The 20,364-nt window shown below is 35.1% G+C and overlaps 1 protein-coding gene across 8 annotated transcripts in view; it reads right to left on the bottom strand.

Moving 5' to 3' along the window:
* Nucleotides 1–2,093: 2,093 nt before the first annotated feature.
* The window catches only part of LOC149620800 (ATP-binding cassette sub-family C member 4-like), a 30,445-nt gene continuing 12,174 nt past the window's right edge, over nucleotides 2,094–20,364 (bottom strand). For all 8 annotated transcript variants that reach the window (XM_089853906.1, XM_089853907.1, XM_089853911.1 and 5 more), the window contains 14 exons: nucleotides 17,256–17,447; nucleotides 17,018–17,199; nucleotides 15,598–15,694; nucleotides 13,336–13,566; nucleotides 13,040–13,212; nucleotides 12,700–12,981; nucleotides 12,225–12,300; nucleotides 12,015–12,165; nucleotides 10,701–10,931; nucleotides 10,080–10,180; nucleotides 8,541–8,897; nucleotides 8,019–8,108; nucleotides 7,677–7,955; nucleotides 2,094–2,325 (listed from right to left, as the gene is read on the bottom strand). In XM_089853906.1, coding sequence (XP_089710032.1) covers nucleotides 2,173–2,325; nucleotides 7,677–7,955; nucleotides 8,019–8,108; nucleotides 8,541–8,897; nucleotides 10,080–10,180; nucleotides 10,701–10,931; nucleotides 12,015–12,165; nucleotides 12,225–12,300; nucleotides 12,700–12,981; nucleotides 13,040–13,212; nucleotides 13,336–13,566; nucleotides 15,598–15,694; nucleotides 17,018–17,199; nucleotides 17,256–17,447 — 2,595 coding nt within the window. In that variant the 3' untranslated portion in view covers nucleotides 2,094–2,172. The remainder of the gene's footprint in view (nucleotides 2,326–7,676; nucleotides 7,956–8,018; nucleotides 8,109–8,540; nucleotides 8,898–10,079; nucleotides 10,181–10,700; nucleotides 10,932–12,014; nucleotides 12,166–12,224; nucleotides 12,301–12,699; nucleotides 12,982–13,039; nucleotides 13,213–13,335; nucleotides 13,567–15,597; nucleotides 15,695–17,017; nucleotides 17,200–17,255; nucleotides 17,448–20,364) is intronic.

Genomic DNA, 20,364 nt, shown 5'->3' with positions numbered 1-20,364 from the left:
AAATAATTTATAAAACGTAATATCACATACGGACTGTTTCACCAGGAAAAAATTGTTTTAACCCTCCGTTTCCAACATGGTTACGTTGAGAGAATCTGTGCTGATGTAAACATGGAAATTCCTTTACATTGGTTCAGTTTAAGGAAATATATTACACACCTTCACAATTAGTACCATTTTAGTGAGATTAACAAATAAAGAAACCCTGTATACCTCATACGTAACCCTCCGTTTCCAACGTAGTTACGTTGAGAGAATCTGTGCAGATGTAAACATGGAAATTCCTCTACATTGGTTAAGTTTAAGAAAATATAATATCACACATCTTCACAATTAGTAGCATTTTAGTGAGATTAACAAATAATGAAACCCTGTATACCTCCTATATTTGTTGGTAGCAGAAAACGAAGCAGACTGCGTATTTTTGAAATACAGAGCTGGAAATTAGCTTTTTTATCTTTAAAGGGGAAAGACACTATAAAGACTATATTACATAGACAAACTAAAATACAACTTAAGCCTTGGCCGTAAAGAACGTTCCAAAAACTTACTTTAAATGATATAAAAACCTCTGTTAACTGCAATTATTTACCTGAATTACTTTTCTAGACGAAAATTCGATCTGATAACGACGTATTTCTTATTAAGGGTGCTACAGTTAATTAGAAAATATATATAAAGGTGCTCAAGCTCAGATGAAATACCAAAGTAATTTGTCAGCGTCTACTGCTAGATAGTCTGACCCAAAAGTAATTTTTGACGTACTTTCAGAATTAACTAAAATTAACATACTTAGTGTTAATTGATTTAAATTAAACTAGCCGATAGCACACCTTGAATACTTAATTGTTAATTCAAGAGCATTCCGAAAAGTAACTTCACTGTAGTTTTTCTGTTCGCGGTGGGGGTAAATCACGAAAAACGCCATGTTAATCTCCATAGGAAATTTAGTAAAATCATGTGAATTTTGCTTTAACGTTACAAAAGGGTGTCAAGTCATATCTACAAGGGCCTACCGGCCCTGTAGAATATTTCTTCTAAAGTAAATTTGTTAAAATATATTTACTTCAAATCTAAAATGTCATCGCTCAATTCGGAGACTTTTTCCCGCAAATTAAAATCCAATATATGTCGCCACCCGCTAACAAACTACCGAATGATAAAACAAAGCGGTTTCCTATTCAACAGAATAGTATCAACCCTTGATAACCACCCATAACCCAAAGGCTGTTAGACGAAATTACTCTATTATTGTGCCACCTAAAAATGTTTCTATTTTAAACAATTCAATTTTGTCTTGACTCATAAGCCAAAGGTAGTTAGACGAAATTACCCTATTATTATGCCACCTAAAATGTTATTATTTTAAACAATTCAATAATGTCTTGACTATTTGTTGAAGAGCGAGAGTGTGTTGAAAGTTGGTTTTTCGTAATATTGGGAATCAACAACGTAAGTTGCAGTGTGAAACGCTTATTCATACAAAATAATTTAAGGTAGAATTTAGCCTCCTAACTTCCTAAGTCTTCTGCTGTGTTGCCTGTTATGTTTAAATTATTCATGAAGAGTTAACTTCGTATCGAATGAAACCATCTTTGTTTTGGTATGGTATAATCAGGTTATAGTTATAAAACAAAATATGCTGACCGAAACTTGATTGTCGTAGTTATTATTCTCATCTGAAAATACTACCTTCCATTCGTTTAAACATATTCTCTCTAAAGCTAGTTAGTCCAGCTTTGATATGGAAAAACGCGAACACTCATGCTGGCAAATTAAGAATATTGTTCGATGTACGGCTAAAGGAAAGTGTATACACTTCAACTGACCTACCGAGCGGTGAATAGAATTTCCTATAAAATTGAACAATTCTTTAATTTTAACACCTACAATAGTTGCACATTCAGTTAAATAAATGGGTAGATAGTCCTCTTGATATTGAGAGGTATTATTTTGGTTACTTGTAAAAGTAATACCCTTATGCCGTTACATAGAAGCTACCCACATGATAAAAGCTAAGAAAATGCGTAAAAAAGTTGCTGTAATTATCGGGTAATGATGATTTGCAAAAACCAAAGAGTGATAGAATTAGAAGCGCATGACGAATAAATATTTATTTCCGAGAAAATCAATGGCAGTTATGTAACATTAATCATGCACATTAATTTTTTTCTATTTGATCTTTTTCGAGCTTCTGGCGATTTCATATAGATTCTTGGCCATAACGGGACCGGTTTGTTTGATCATAGTTGAAAGCTGAGATGTTTCTTGTTCCAAAAGACTCAAAGGTTCATCAAATTCTAATATTTTTCCAGCATCCAAAACCTGTAAAGATTTTCAATTTTATAAAGTAGTTCAGCATGTATTGTCACTTGTTATACATATATGCAAGAATTCGTTAAGAATCTCCAGATATTAAAAAATTCTCAAGCCCCTCTAAATATTTTTTCCCAACCCCTTGGATGTAGATACAAAAATTCTTCCTATACGTGATTTTAGTTAGTGACTGACATTGCCTGTCGTCGAACGCGCTCCGTAGCCTTGGCAGAACAACTCTCCGAAAAGGGGGCGGTAACCTCGTAAGTCCCGTATACTACTCCATGGTTCTCATACTAAAGACTAGAGGCAGACGGAGAGAGAATCAGTATAGGTAGCCGTGATCCATGCGTGGTGAGAACGGGGTATGGAACGCCGTTTAGGCCAAAATGATAAACTTGCCAGGTTGTTATATAGTACGAGGCAGGTTGTTATATAGTACGAGGAAAGCTGTTATATAGTATACGGACAAGGCAAGATGTTATATAGTACGAGGCAAGTTGTTATATAGTACGAGGCAAGTTGTTATATAGTACAGGCAAGTTGTTATATAGTACGAGGCAAGTTGTTATATAGTACGAGGCAAGTTGTTATATAGTACGAGGCAAGTTGTTATATAGTACGAGGCAAGTTGTTATATAGTACGAGGCAAGTTGTTATATAGTACGAGGCAAGTTGTTATATAGTACGAGGCAAGTTGTTATATAGTACGAGGCAAGTTGTTATATAGTACGAGGCAAGTTGTTATATAGTACGAGGCAAGTTGTTATATAGTACGAGGCAAGTTGTTATATAGTACGAGGCAAGTTGTTATATACGTGGACTAGGCCTACTAAATTGACTGAATTCCGAGAAACTATGAAACAGCGTTCGCTTGGTTTGGTTCATTTGAATTTTGAAGGGAGGAACCGCGAAGTAGTCTAGATATTTTGGCATAAGTTGCAAAATGCATAAAGCTATGACTAATAATTTTCTATTAATTAAAACAATTTGAAGTTCAATGATTCATAGCTAACTTTGATTTTTTATTTTTGCTGATTTTCGGAAAATTTACCGGGAAATTTCGACGTTTAATTTTTCCGGAAAATTAACAACCCTAAATCATACTAACTTACATATTTTCACGCTTATAATATTTGTAGGATTGAAGGTAAACCACTTCCACAAATCCAAAAATATATACAAACAACATGCAGGTAAAGAAATCGTTGTTATTTTGACCTTTAATGGAATTTTATGAATAAATATCGAGAAGTGGTTCCGTGGTATCGCTTTGAGATCTGCATGTCCGTGATTTGATTCCCTAAACTCCAAAAAATATTTTTTGGGTTTTTCAAATTATATATATGTAACGAGTTTGAGGGTAATGATATATGTGGAAACAAATAATTGTATTTATTTATATTTATTGGTATATTGAAGGTAAACCTTTTGGTCAAGTCAAAGGTAATATATAAGGAGTAAAAAGTCTTTATAAATGATCACATTTAATGAAAAAAAGAAACTTAATATCTGGACGTCGCCTCTTGGTGTAGCCTTACAATTGCGAGCCATAGGTGCCGAGTTTGATTACCTGTAACTTACATTTTTTTGTATAATTATAAACATGTTTAAGTGGAGACAAAACGATAAACCGACTAGCAACAGTTTGTTGGTTTCCAGTTTCTATTAGGCAAGGTTAGGTTAGGTTAATTATATTCAAGTATTTACCGATGTGGAACAGTTTCCAATGTCGGATAGGTAGTATTTTAGTTTTCCGAATTTTTTGCAGGGCTATCAAGATTTTCTATCATGACAAGTGACCCAAGGGCGGGGCCAAATAGTAGCCACATCGTGCACAGTACTTAATTACGCCCTCCCCCAACGCGCTCCCTCAACAGTGCTAATGTGATTACCCGTAACCCACAAGATCGGTTAACTCCGACTACATTCCAATGCACCTAACCATTTCTTCGTTTAACTCTGAAATAACCATTTCTTCGCTTAACTCTGACCACATTCCAAGTCTCGAAAAAAATTTAACACGGCACCTCCAACCCCCAGGCCAACCCCCACCTCTTGCATCCCAAGTCCAACTAAGACCGTCATCGTATACTACGATGTGGCTAATAAAAAATGTAGGCGGTCGTGCCTTATTGTGTTCTTTAAAACTTCCGTGGCGTGTGTAACCACAGAGAATTAAGACAGGGAGTGGATGGATGTGCTATCGAGATTGTAGCTACTCTTAAAGCAAGTAGGCGTAACAGGCCAGGCTAGTTTCCGGTCTAGAGCTAGCTTCCAGTAACACTAAACCGAAAACCGCCCTGGCCTGATCACGTGGTTTTTATAGCGACATTTCTGGCTCTAGCATCCACTCCCTGTTTCAATTCTCTCTGGTGTCACGTGTATCAATATTCTTCGAACCCTCGAACCCCCTTCAAAGTGGCTAAAAGAGGAGTATACATAGCTTTGACATTTCATTCATTATCGTAGCGCTTTTTATTATGAAGCTGCCATTACTTTCTTAACTTTTCACAAATTTTCCACGAAATAAACCCTTAAAGGAAAAAAGGTTTTGCATGGAGTGGTAAAGAGGAAGGCTATGCGCAGCAGTATAAATTACCCATCGTGCTTTAATTTAGGTGGATCTAAAATTGCAGAGCCATCTATTTCGTGCTTTTCCTCGAAACGTAATTTAGTGCCTATCGTCGTCCACCAAGTGTCATATAAAAAGTAAGTCCACCTACCGTGCTAGGTATGCTCGAATTTTAGACTGACGAATATAGAGTGCTGTTAGTTGTGGCGTAAGAACGAATGTTAAACGTCACCAGTCTGCCTTTAGCAAAGGGAGGCCATGCTTGTTTCCGTATTTTCATTATGGGAACATGGGTGACGTCAAACCGGGGCTTCTGACAGCACTCTGTAGGCGTTGGACCTCTTTACAAACGGTATAGACTTTACCACTCCATATAAAACTAAGTTCAACAGAAAACCACTCAATGGGGGGGGGGGGTACAATACCCCTGAAATTTCACCAATATATAATGCTGCTTCTCGTCCGCCTAAAACCGTCTTCGCTCGTTTTTGCCCCCTCCAAGCTCACGAAGGAAATGACATTTCTTTCCTTACCGTAGCTATTTTCATATACATATATAGTGATGCCATTACTGTCTTCACCTCTCCCAATTTTTCGAAAAAATATATCTAAGTCCACGTATATAACAACTTGCCTCGTACTATATAACAACTTGCCTCGTACTATATAACAACTTGCCTCGTACTATATAACAACTTGCCTCGTACTATATAACAACTTGCCTCGTACTATATAACAACTTGCCTCGTACTATATAACAACTTGCCTCGTACTATATAACAACTTGCCTAGTACTATATAACAACTTGCCTAGTACTATATAACAACTGGCCTAGTACTATATAACAACTGGCCTAGTACTATATAACAACTGGCCTAGTACTATATAACAACTTGCCAAGTACTATATAACAACTTGCCTAGTACTATATAACAACTTGCCTAGTACTATATAACAACTTGCCTAGTACTATATAACAACTTGCCTAGTACTATATAACAACTTGCCTAGTACTATATAACAACTTGCCTAGTACTATATAACAACTTGCCTAGTACTATATAACAACTTGCCTAGTACTATATAACAACTTGCCTAGTACTATATAACAACTTGCCTAGTACTATATAACAACTTGCCTAGTACTATATAACAACTTGCCTAGTACTATATAACAACTTGCCTAGTATTATATAACAACTTGCCTAGTACTATATAACAACTTGCCTAGTACTATAATAAAAAAAAAGTTCAGCTAGCTAATTGGACCAAGTCATCTTGCGACTTATTGCCACTTATCTAACGCCTTTTCAATGCATAGAGGGGTGTGGGCTAGCCCCTATGCCACAGCTAACCGACAGCGCCCTATACTAAATATTACCGTTAACCTATATAACAACTTGCCTAGTACTATATAACAACTTGCCTAGTACTATATAACAACTTGCCTAGTACTATATAACAACTTGCCTAGTACTATATAACAACTTGCCTAGTACTATATAACAACTTGCCTAGTACTATATAACAACTTGCCTAGTACTATATAACAACTTGCCTAGTACTATATAACAACTTGCATCGTACTATATAACAACTTGCATCGTACTATATAACAACTTGCATCGTACTATATAACAACTTGCATCGTACTATATAACAACTTGCCTCGTACTATATAACAACTTGCCTCGTACTATATAACAACTTGCCTCGTACTATAACAACTTGCCTCGTACTATATAACAACTTGCCTCGTACTATATAACAACTTGCCTCGTACTATATAACAACTTGCCTCGTACTATATAACAACTTGCCTCGTACTATATACAAATTGCATCGTACTATTTAACAAATTGCATCGTACTATTTAACAACTTGCATCGTACTATATAACAACTTGCCTCGTAGTATATAACAACTTGCCTCGTAGTATATAACAACTTGCCTCGTACTATATAACAACTTGCCTCGTACTATATAACAACTTGCCTCGTACTATATAACAACTTGCCTCGTACTATATAACAACTTGCCTCGTACTATATAACAACTTGCCTCGTACTATATAACAACTTGCCTCGTACTATATAACAACTTGCCTCGTACTATATAACAACCTGGCAAGTACATAATTTTGGCCGAAACGGCGTTCCATAACGGGGCGCAAATTTCTCGCGCACAGTCGACGTAGCGGGATTACAGAGACAAGACTAGTAGGTCCGCCCATGCGCAAAGGATATGCATCATGAAAATAAACGTACCAAAAATGGTTTTTACTACCCCCCCCCCCTTTTTCCCATTTTCAGCAGATTTTATAAAAAGTGTTTGTATCTCCTTCTCTCTTTTTTCTCTTTTTTATACCGTGTACAGACAAGGGCCAAATGGTAATAATACAAATGTTTTTGGCCATAACTTCTCCCATACGCTTTTTGCAAAGTCTTATTTCACTTGTGACTTGTATAAAGCGAAGATCTTATCTGAATACTTTGATGGTCGTCAGTAGAACATTGTCTTTTTCTTTATTTAAATTTAGTCTAGACTAAGATAATGAAGTATGGGAAAATGCATGCATTTTTCATCTATCTCAGTAAATAAATAATTTTCTTAAAAAAAGGTTTTTTTAGTTTCTGCTGTGCGTAATTGTGCATTTATAGATTATGCATTTTTAAATCTTCGAGCAAAACTTAAATTTATTAATAGAAACTTTAAATTCTATTGGGAGTGAAGCCAGAAAACATAATATAGCATTCAATATGAAAGTTATCATATAGTACTTACCATTATTTTGTCAGAATCCATGATAGTATTAAGGCGATGCGCAATGGTTATAACAGTGCAGTTAGCAAAGTTTTGCCTTATCTTGCTCTGAATTAGTGCATCTGTTTGATGATCAACATTCGCTGTAGCTTCATCGAGGACTAGTATTTTATTTTTTACAAGGAGAGCTCTTGCCAGGCATATTAACTGACGTTGCCCCACGCTTAAGTTACTTCCGCCTTCAGTAATTTTATTATCCAAACCCTCAGGCATTTCTATTACTGGCTGTTTTAACTGAACCTAAAGAAAACACAATAATTATATATTTGAAAATTATAGAGCTATTACGAAAAGCATTCGAACCTCTTCTAAAACAGCCCACAATTCTTCATCGGATTTCTTTTTAAATGGATCAATATTGCTTCTAATTGTACCGCTAAACAAAATCGGATCCTTAAAATAAAATATAATTAGTTAAATTGTCTTCCTTTCATTGCTCCGAAATAAAAGAATATGCCTTCGGTGAAAAATAAATAATTTCCTTTTGGGGCTGTCAAACTTATATTAATTTAATGTAATAAAAAGAGATCATTGTCAAAATAGCCCAACTTTTCCTTATGACTTTCATCTTGCCATCATACTAGGTGACTTACAAAATCCCCTGTCAAAACAACCTAACTTTTCCCAATGATTTTCATCTTACTAGGTGACTTAAAAATCCCCTGTCAAAACAGCCAAACTTTACCTAATGATTTTCATCTTACTATCATACTAGGTGACTTACAAAATCTTTTGTATAATCTCTAAAGATCTAACATTTAAGTAATATTCAGATGTGGTTGTTATGTTCAACATTTATTTGGCAATGAAATTTTCTTAAGTTACCTGAGGAATGATCGAGATCTTGCTTCTCAAATCATGTAGTCCAATTTCTCTAACGTTTACCCCGTCAATGCACAGTAAGCCCTCGCTTTCCGTCATTCTGAATAACGCTGCAATGATTGAACTCTTCCCGGCTCCAGTTCGTCCAACAACCCCTATTTTTTCTCCACCTTTTATGTGACAGCTGATTCCTTTCAAGACTGGTATGTCTCCACTGTCTGGGTATGTCAAATACAGATTTTTGAATGTTACCTCTCCTTCTCTTGGCCAATATGAGGGAGGTCTTTTTTGGGGTTGGGATTCGAGATCCGCTTCAGGAGCTAGCCGGCTGTATTCCAATACACGCTCTACAGCAGTCATCTTCAAAATTATGATAAATATATTATTGCAAATTATTCATTAACTGCCTACTCGGTTTATAATATCTGATGAATTTTTAAAACCTTATAAAATGATTATTTTTGATCTTAATATTTAACCTTAAATAATGTTAATTCAGCCCTAAAATTATTAAAATTGAAAATAACTAATAGATTTTTAATAAAATTTCTTCACCTTTTAATAATAAAACTTCTGTATGTAATCTAATCTGTGCAAGTTAATGAAACCTCTAAACCTAATTAATTTGAATGTATTTCTGCATTTTGTTTAAAAGTGTTACAATTTTGTACATGCCCTTTTCTATGAAGGTCTTATTTTTACCAATTTATTTACAAAATAAAACGCCCCTCGGAAATGCCCTATCTACTTGGAAGGTCCCATGGTTCGTCGGTTATAATGTCTCGAGTCCCTAAAGAAACGCTTTGTTTTCATGATAATATAAGGTAAATATTTGGAGGCACACCAACTTCCTGACGAATAGGAAATGGGGCTCCTTTTAAAAAAATATCTTAGAGCCCTAGGAGAAAAAATCGCTGTTTTGAATGAAGTTCAGGTCACGGGTGCAAACTATCTCATGAACTCTTGACTTCGGGAAAAATATCTCTCTCCTCCCGCCTAGAGGACCCATCACGGTATGAGCGAAGAAATATAACTCTTTGTGTAATACTGCCTAATATTTGAAAGTTTTTTTCTTTAATAAACTTTTTTTCTTTTTAAACCAAGAGTCTATAAACATTTTATAGTGAATTATATGCCCAATTGAACCACCGAAGTAGATTTATTTCCCGCGAAATTAAACTCGAAACTTTAAATCTTTTTCAATCGAGATTTAAAGCCAGTGTGTCAAAGATAATGCAAATTGCACGATTTTAGATTTGAAAAATTTGCCCGAAAAGCTCGGAAGGAAGGTAGTAGCGCCCTTAAGATATTTTAATATATCGCGTACCATTACAGTTTTCAAATTCAAATTATGCTAAGCAAAGACAAGTATTTTAGAAATTTTAACTGCTTAACGTTTTGGGTGTTGGATGGCTTTCAAAATTTCTCTACTATTTTGTTATTCTACCCAAATTTGTTGTGAATTAGCATTAAGAATAAATAGCAACATTAGCAAACCTGACATGTGAGATTTAAAAAAGATTGCACATTAGGTTCACCAACCTGATTTTCTAAATCCGCCGATTGATTAACTGAATACTGAAAAAGTCCAGTCAATGCCAAAGCTGAGGAAATTGATAGTCCGATGTTACCGCCAGATGTTCCTGTATTTAATAATTTAAAGAAAATTTCGTTAGAATTGATGCAACTATGTGGCGGAGCGAGAACGGGTATTAATTGATTTACAAATATCATATTTTCAAATTTTCTCTATTGGGAGAAATCGACACTTCTTGAATCCGTTAACAACCACCAATTTTACATGTATCATTTCACTTCATTTATCAATTTCCCTACTCTGGCTTCTTTTTTTCAGACCCCAGACTATTTCTTTATCATTTCTCTACCAGACTCATTGGTAGCTCTTAATTTTTCGCCCGTTCACGAAAAACAAAACTATAATCTTTATGAACCAATAACCCTTATCTGTGAAAGAACAGTTATAGCAACGATTGCACATCATGCAATTAAACCGTGTTTAATTTTAAAAAGATTTAACTCAAAACTATGAAAATATATATATTACGGCAAGACAAAGTTTCTACGAAGCTCATATCAGGACAGAAGGTTTTCATTTAATAAAATACCTTCGCTAACTCGACCAAAAATGCAAATTTTACAAACCTGTATCAATAGTGATCAAGAATATGGTTAGACAAGTAATGAACACTACAGTCAGTAAGTCTAAATTCATGGCAAACCATCGGCCTATTCCGAGAATTGTAAAAAATGGTGATGTATGATGGTCTTGAAAAGAGCAGAAGTCATTCTCGAACTGCTGTTCCACACCTGAAGCTCTAATGGTTGTTAATCCATATAGGGAAGTTGAAAGGTGACTGAATACGGGACTTCTGGCTATAATAGGATAAAGTGAACGTTATCAACTGTGGTTTTTTCACTTCAAGATTTATTTAAAACTGCTTATCATAGAAGGTATCGAGTATTTTTATAGTTTGGTAATGTTTTCGTGACATTTTGTTTTACCGCTGTTACAACAATGCGACTCAAAAAAGAACGATCAGGACGTCGCAATTCATTAAATGTTACAGAAACACATCCTCAAGGATTGGTTACATCCGACCGAGAGGGAAACGCCTTACTTTTGTATTATAAATCTGATAGTTTACGAACCAGTTCTTAAACGTCATTAGTTCCTTACAGGCCTATTATTGAAGGCGTGTGATGTAGCTGGGAAGCCAACATATAATCGGTTCCCGTATGAGTGGATCCTATAATAGAGGTTCTACAAATAGCGGATTCCCAAAACCACGGTTTACGCGTTATGGTAGTTTCTTATACAGTAGTTTTCGTAAGCGCGGCGTACTGTTACAGCAGTTCCCTCTAGAGCCGAACTACAGGGATTTGAAAAAGTTTATGATGGTGTAGGTTTGATTATTTGAACATCAATAGTATTAGGTCGGGTATGGCTAATTAAGTCACGTTAAATTTAGTTTTTCAACCCCAATAAAATTAGGTTCGGTTATTTGAATATCTATAGTATTAGGTATGTTTAGATTTGGTTATTTCAACTTCGACATTATTAGGTTAGCTCGAGTTTTGTTATTTGAACGCCAATTGTTTTATGTCAGGCTAGATTTGGTTATTTTAACCCCAATGGTATTAAGTCAGGTTAGGTTTGAACCTGAATAGTATTGGAATTGTGAGTTAAGGTTTGAGTAAGATGATGTATTTGTACATGATAAGGCAAACTGTAGAGTTAAGAATTGTTAAAAACTTCAGTTTAACACTGCCTACAGTGGCCGCTATATCTAAAACAACAATTTTGATTAACGCCGCCCTTTGGGGAATGGCGTATAATATTTCGGAAACTGCTGATACCCTGATGTAGTTGATGATGTGTTAATAATACACTTGAAATGTGTATCAGGTATTATACAACTAAGTTCCAACGAATATTATTAAGCTTGTAAAACTCACTTGTTCCTTCGAGCCTTTTAAGATCCCTTGCCGTAGCGATGTAATATTTTCGTAGATAGAAAAATATAACCAGCAGAATAACTGCTGGAATTGCCACGAAATAGCTGACATAGATAACTATCACTAAAATTCCGATAAGCGTCAAGATATTCTGAAAAATAAAAAACCCTCACAAAAACTAGAATCCTTTGCGTGCATCCTTATACTCACCGCTGTAAAATCAACGATTGTGAAAGGAAGTAAATCGTCGATTAGACCCAAATCTTTCGTAAATCTATTTAAAATCCTTCCTATTTTACGAGAAAAGAATTAGAAATCTCGAGCTTATATTGTTAAATTATAAGTACACGCTAGATTTTGGTCTATTTATTTGAAAGGCATATAAAAATTAATATTTGAAATTTGAACCAATTTTCAATCTACAATATTTGATTCTATTCTATAATATTTTTAGTGGATACAAAGCTGCTTTTTAAAAACTCTAGCATGATACTTTCATTTAAAGAAATTTAAAATGAGCTGCTATTTAAAAACTCTAGCATGATACTTTCATTTAAAGAAATATAAAATGAGCTGCTATTTAAAAACTCTAGCATGATACTTTCATTTAAAGAAATATAAAATGAGCTGCTATTTAAAAACTCTAGCATGTTACTTTCATTTAAAGAAATATAAAACGATTAACTTGCCGACTGGATTGCGATCGAAAAATGCGATGGGAGCTCTGCAAACGCTCTTAAACATCGTATTGTGTAAGTTAACTGACGAACTCATGCAAATTAAAAAGAATGCTAGAGTCCTTGAAATGGAAAGAACGAAGAGAACAACCATGAAACCAGTATACGTATATATATTTGTTGTTGTGTTCGTGAAATCCCCAATTGCAGTGTTCCACACTGATTCCCAAGATGTTTCAGTGGTCGAATTATTAAAATAAGTGCCGTTTTTATCCTGTTCGGCATTAGTCCTTTTAGAGAACCGTTGAATTAAAGAGACATATGAAAAATGTAAAGAGAATAATATACCATAATGCTAGCCAAAAATCGCTATAACTATAAATGAGTTGAGTCAACAAATTAGCAATTATCACGAAGAAAAGCATCAAAACTCCACCTCCTCCTTTTAGATAAATGAAATAAGTCGACGCTTTCACAGATCCTTCGCTTTTCTCTTCTTCAACTTGTTTGGGAGCTTCACCCTATAAACAAATGAAAACCACATGTATTGCAAAACTATAGTCCGTAAAATAAAATCCAATAATAAGGTTTATTTTATATTTTTCTTTCATTAAAATTTTACGTAAATTTCTTTCTTATCGTACCTTATTAGTTTCGTCTTCAGGGGATTTTGATACTAATGAATCTAAAGAAGTGGTGGATCCACTATAAGAACTTGTTTCTTCGTTAGATGCATTGACCGGCTCGTCAATTTTACTGGGTTTACTGGAGTTTATATCGGTGGTTTTTTTCGACAACTTATCGTCAACAATTTCTAATAAGTCGAAACCTTTGGAGACCAACTCATTGTAGCTACCAATCGCTTCTACTTCCCCCTAAGAGAATATTTAAAGTATAAAATTCGGAGTTTGTGATACACCGACAGATGACACTAAGCTGAGATCCTAAATTTTATCAATCATTGGAAGTGAGGAACTGAGTGCAAAACTAAGAAACTCTCTGTTCAACAGATCAACTCGGCTATAAAGTAGAGATGAGTCGGGTCGACTTTCTTTTCGACCCGACCCGGCCCGAGTCCAACTTTAAAATTATAAACTTAACCCGACCCGAAAATAAAATAAAAAATAAAAATCCGACCCGGCCCGACCCTATTAAATTTGTAAATGAGCACGACCCGACCCGACCCTATTAAATTTGTAAATGAGCCCGACCCGACCCTTCCCTATTAAATTTGAAAATGAATTCGACCCGACCCGACCCTATTAAATTTGAAAATGAATTCGACCCGACACAACCCTATTGAAAATGAGCCCGACCCGAAAAAAATAACTATAATCAAACCCGGCTCGGCCCGAACTTCTTAAATTTGAAAAGGAGAACGACCAAAATCTACCCAAATTTTTTATGGGATTTAAAAAACCCGTCCCGACCCGAAATTCACGAACGGGCTCGGATCGGAAACGGACCAAAAACCTCTGACGCATTAAAAATTCATTCAATAAAGGATTTATTTTCTCCAAAATCTTTTGGCCCAAAAGTAAGGCTGGATTGAGTCGTGCCATTCAGGTTAGTTCGACGTGGTCCAAGCGTTGACCCTGTGCTGCAAATTACACGTTCAAGCTAATAGCTATACAAAACCAATGTATGTCGTTTGTGCACTGAACGCATTTCGTTCAATTATTTGAGATTCCAATACAAAAAGATTCAAAACCAAGCTTGCCGAATCAACCGAGACGAGAGAAAGAATCATAAAAGTAGCCGGACCCTAGCCGTGAAACCGATAACCGAAAGGCCGTGCATTAACAGGGTTGCCAAGCTGTAAAATGTTTTTGTCAACTGTTACTGTTTTTCTACCCTCTTTTATGGAACGGAGTATTCCCGTATTTGATTTTTGAGCTTAGCATCTAGCGCGACGCGCCCTCCTCCCACTTTCACGCCCGAAACTTGTGAGACATGAGTTGTATTTTTTTCCACCCTTAATTTGTCGGGTTGGACCGCTGATCTATAAAAAGCCCGACCCGGACCCGACCCAATAGAAAGTGAACCCGACCCGATCCGGCCCGATTTTAATTTTAGGACATGAAAACCCTACCCGACCCGACCCACAAAATTTTGAAATTAATTTTGCCCGACCCGACCCGAAACGGGTTCGGGTCGGGTCGAAAAAGCCCGGTTAAATCGGGGGCCCGACTCGTCTCTACTATAAAGTAGAACAAGGATTTTGCATGTGGTCGACTCAAAATAATGTACATAAAGCCCTAAAAGCCCAGGTTCCGTCGTGTTTTCAGCATAGCTTGATTTAAGTTTTATGTCATGAAAAATTGTGGTTCATCAGTTTCAATACTATCAGTTTCATCATAAGTAAGATGAGACTAGAAGTTAAGAGCTCTAGCATTGGTAGTAGATCCTGGCACTAGTGAAGAAATTTGAGGATTTTATGCCGCTTACATCGCGCCTACACTAGAGAGAAAAAAATTGGTTCCTACCCCCTTCCCCTCAACTTAAAGCCACGGAACACGGACGCGGGTGCTTGAACCTATTTCGGCCGTCTAACGCCACGAGCGTCTCACGTTTTGGACGGAAAATTCAGAAACCGCTACCAGAGGGCTACCGTTGGTGTGCTATCAAGAATATTCACTTTCGCCAAGTGAAAAATTGGTTAGCTCAGTACTAGTCCCATCTTACTTCTGGTTTCATGACAGACCAATTACTTGAAACCCCATTGAATGACACCTAAACTTCAATAACCATTATATTTTAGTAATTTTTCTCGTGTAAGATACACTTCAAGTAGGCATTAGGACAGAAAAAAAATGAAATATAGTCATAATAACGGAAACACTAATATATCATGAATTTCTACTCAAATTAGCCTTGAAATGGTTCCTTTAAAAGAAATTTCATACGTGTTTTAGTACAATGATTTTCTGGGCCGATTTTAAAAACTGAACTTGATGAGTAACCAGTATTCGAGCTTTAGTTTGTATTTCTCCATTAATACACCTAGAACGAAACGAAACATTTATTTAAGATTGGTGCGATGAAAAATTAGAGACGGGAAAATCTACTTAAACTCTTTTAAAAATTAGTAACCATTTGAAATTATTAAATATACCTTTCATTTCGCAGTTTATTCTTAAACGCCAGGCTTCGAAAATATTTTTGTCTTATTTTTTTTTAAAGAAAGCCTTTACTAAAATAACACAGTCTGATAAACCATGATATATCTTGTCTTTCTATTATAAACGTGAAAGTTTGTGAATTTGGATGCTTGATACTCAACCCCACTTAAACGGCTTAATGGATTTAGATAAAATTTGACTTTGAGGTAGACTACTATCTGGATTGAGATATTGGATACTTTTGGTCCCGATAGTATGTGGCTTCTGTTAATTTCGACGTTTCTGCGCTATTGCGTCGAAAATTAGTAAAAGATGTGTGACAATTGTTCTTTGTAATTTTAACATATATTAAGTGTCCGTGTAATTATTTCATTTTTTAAAACATTCCTTACTAACTTTTATAATTAATTCTTTCTTTTTTTTCAAGTTTGTACGTTATTACGTCGAACTAACCAAGCTCATTTTTTAAATTAAAATATAGAACATGCTTTTCTCCGGTGAAACCTGTAGTACGTTGCAGTGATTTTTTGATTGCCATTCTGTTGGTTTTACTTTGCTTTGCTATTCTGATTTTTTCGCTTGCCTTATTATTTGGGAAATTAATCAACTCTTTTTCCCTCTATTTATTCTATATGTTTTCATACGATAATTTAAACCCTTTCGTTACTTTAATTAGTGTTTTATTACTGTTTTTTCAATCCTTTCACTTTGCTTTTGCGATTAAGGTTTTGTTGTTTGTTAGTTATAAATAATACCAACTAAGGCGCGTGTGGCAGCTAGTTCATTTATAAACCTGAAACTATGATCATATTTAAAGCCAGCATCACTTATAAAATTAATAAAAAAATAATATATTTTATATCACGAAATGGAATGCCAAAGTAGTAGTAAATAAATAAATACGATATGCAAAATAGTCGATGAGTTATGAAAACCTCAATTCCACCATGTTTTGCAAAATATTCACATTTTTTAAATTATAGGCGAAAATAGTATTTGCCCCAAATTTTGGATATTGTATGAATTACAGCACTGGCACCCTGGATTCGTATTTAATCATGCAAAAGACACATCTTTTTAAATTGATTTTTGTCTTTATTGGTGCAACGAGCGAAATGAAAGAAATGTATCGTTGGAAATGACCTTACTAATTTATTATCTCTTTTAAAAAAGCAATATGGTTATTATGAAGCAGAATATTTACTCGTCAAACAGGTGTTTCGCAACGGAGACATCGACGGCGCTCAATGGATCGTCCATCAAATACACGTCTGCATCCATATAAATGGCTCTCGCCAAATTAACTCTTGCTTTTTGTCCCCCACTTAATGAAACTCCTCTTTCACCGACCAAAGTTTGATCACCAAAAGGTAAATTAGCAATATCCTAAAAATATTTACATAAAATTCCAATAACGTCTAACATTAATACAGTTTAAATACCCTGTTAAGCGCGCATGCATGAAGAACTCTGGCGTATTTTTCTTTATCCATGGGTAGTCCAAAAAGTACATTTTGTTGAATAGTACCTCCATAAACCCACGGGTCTTGAGACGAATAGGCAACCTTTCCACGGATTTTTATATCTCCACTTACAGCTGGTAGTTCACCCAAAATTGACATCAATAAAGAAGACTAGAATTTTTTCACCAATGGAGAAATAGTTTACATATTAACTTTTAGGAAAATGAGTTGTTCCAATAACGTAATTATAGCTATGTTTATAAGTAAAAGTTCAGGCTTAATGTACTTATGGGCGACACTACGTTCCTTTGCCAACTGTTTTATGCACTTATATACTTGGGTCATTCCACACTGATTCGAACGACCATGTTACCGTTAGTCGGACAATCGTAATGAAATTTTACCCACGTTAACTTGCAACATTGGTGTTGAAAGCCCAAAATATTAATTAGAATCGAAAGTATAGGCTTTTGAAAATAACTCCCGTTTTTAAGCATGCGCCATGACCATATTCCTACCCCTAGACATAAGGTTGAATCACATTTTTCCAAATTGTTCAAATTACGTAATATTTTCAGATGTAGGGTAATATATCCAGTAGATTTCAATAGTGCTCACGATATACTTCAACGGTTCTCTCGCAAATAGGGGACCTTTCCAAAATTTAACTTTTAAGCAAAACTCTACTAAGGGGGTAACTTCGATCTTTTAGTTTTATAAGAAATTAATAGCTCTACACTTAAGCTTGAACTTGGTACCAGATTTGTTCGTTATATTTTGGTTCTAAGGCTCAGAAAACGTAAAAACCAAATTATAAGAAAAACATTTCTATTGCGCGAGGGAAACCATACCTATAACATAAGTGGATCATATTACAGCTTCCTAGGGAACTACAGTAATATGATCCACGTACGCCCATAAATAATGCTCGTGAATTGTCTAGGCACTTTTTTAACTTTCCCAAAAATGCCTAGAAATTTCCGCTTTATTTTTGTTGCACTTCATAAACCTGATAAATGAAGTCAGTTTCTTCTTGGATGGTTTCTATCTCTAAGGCAACATAACGTATTTCGCCTCTACTTATAGTCCCCAACAGAAATATCATCAAATTATACAAACGAGTTTTGCTTCGCAGTCCTTAAAAAACTGCATTTATACACAATCCGCGACACTTTTTCAAACCCACAAAGGGTCAGAAACTAGAAATTATTGTATGTTTTGCAATTTGAAATTAAGTTTAATCGATATGAGAAATTTGCTTTTAATTGCGTAGTTCAATTATTTGTTATGATTAAAACTTTTACAACAAAACGGGTGTAAATGCGGCGTTTCGAGATAAAGGGAGCTCAGATTTCCACATAAGAAATTATATAGAATCTGTTCCCGTAAAAACTTATCCCTGTCAAATAATTAAGGCCAAAAAATACAAAATGAGCTTTTAGCATTTTAATTTTTCAGGGTCGAACAGATAATAAGAACACTTATTTCAATTAAAATTTCGCTTTACTACTCCTAAAAGGAGATCCGTCATTATGGTTTGTGACAGTGTCGTATTTCTAACGTTTATCATACATTCAGAATAAGTGTTCTTATATATGTGTTGTTACACCCTGTACAAGTTTTAAACTTCAATTCGAACTAGTCATAATCGTCCTTGATTTAGCTCTTTGTTCCGAAACGCTGCATTTATACCCGTTTTTGTTGTAAAATTTCTAATCATAACAAATGTTTGAACTACGCAATTAAAAGCAAATTTCTCATATCGATTAAACTTAATTTCAAATTGCAATATATATAATAATTTCTAGCTTCAGGCCCTTTGTGGGTTTCAAAAAGTGTCGCGGATTGTGTATAAATGCAGTTTTTTAAGGACTGCGAAGCAAAACTCGTTTTTGTGTAATATCTGTTCCTTTTTTGGGAGAAACGTTATTTGGGAATAAATAAGTTCTGAAATAGTCAAACTCAATCGTCCAATTTTTTAAGACTGATTATATAGTATTTCACTAAATCGTAACTTACATTTGGAAATTGGAATGGACGAATAATACAATGCACTGTATAAAAACACACTATGCTAAATATTCGTTGAAACCATGTGAAAATTATAAAAATTCTCCAGCTATTTCTTTGTGATCATTTAACCTTAGGCTTAGAAAGACAAAAAATAGGCCCAAAAAGTTTTAAAAAAATCACGTGAACTTAATTAGAGAATCAAAATGGTGAAATTAAGCGCGAGATTTGAATTGAAACTTTTATTAAAAGCAGCTCGTGCTGGTGCGTGAGCTAGCGCGTGGTTTAAAAATATATTTTTGAAACCTATACAAAAAGTCCAAGTTAACCTTACACTACGAGAAATGAGATACTATACCTTTTCAGCCTTTGCTAGTGCTGTAAAGTTAGGCTGTGAAAAAAGTGTACCCCCTTGGTCGCGAAACCTTGGGTCTAACTCGCAAAAATATTTCCACCTCGTAATGTTAAGCTCCATAGAGTTTAACATTACGATTTCGGATTGAGTGTATTCACGTTGACACCAACATCCTCAACTATTGCGGCCATAAAATTTGTACTAAACGAATCACGTGACAGTCTGCACATTTGTATTTCACTGTATGATGTGAGAATTAATTTATGGTGGCTTCGAGTGCCAGCGACAGTACAAGTCTTGGAAAGACGTACCTCAAGAGATAGTTGATGGAATTTAATATCCTCTTTGGAAATGCAGGAAAATTAAATACTAAAAATGATGTTTTTTGGCTGACAATTCATATAATTATAAAGGCATTAATATTTGAACAGTTTCGGTGTTTTGCACGGGATACCAATGCCAAGGCTTTTACCATACGAATTTATAGTTAAGAAATTTCATTCTGTGGCTAGACCAAAATCTGAATAGAGGAAACCTAAATTTGCTAATTTTTTTGCAGTTTTTGTACTTCAAAGCAGCTTCATCGCTAAAGTATTTCAGATCTGTGTGTATAAAAACCTTAATGTAAAATAGCATGTACTTGATGAAGCCGTTAACGGTAGTGTTGCAATAGTTGAGGATCTTGACGCCAACGTGAATACACTTACATTTGATGAACCTTCT

Source organism: Phalangium opilio, unplaced genomic scaffold, assembly GCF_054372755.1.
Source record: "Phalangium opilio isolate 3A_F unplaced genomic scaffold, DU_Popi_V2 ptg000209l_1, whole genome shotgun sequence".
NCBI classification, from domain to species: Eukaryota; Metazoa; Arthropoda; class Arachnida; order Opiliones; family Phalangiidae; genus Phalangium; species Phalangium opilio.
This window is presented reverse-complemented; position numbering and strand designations above follow the sequence as displayed.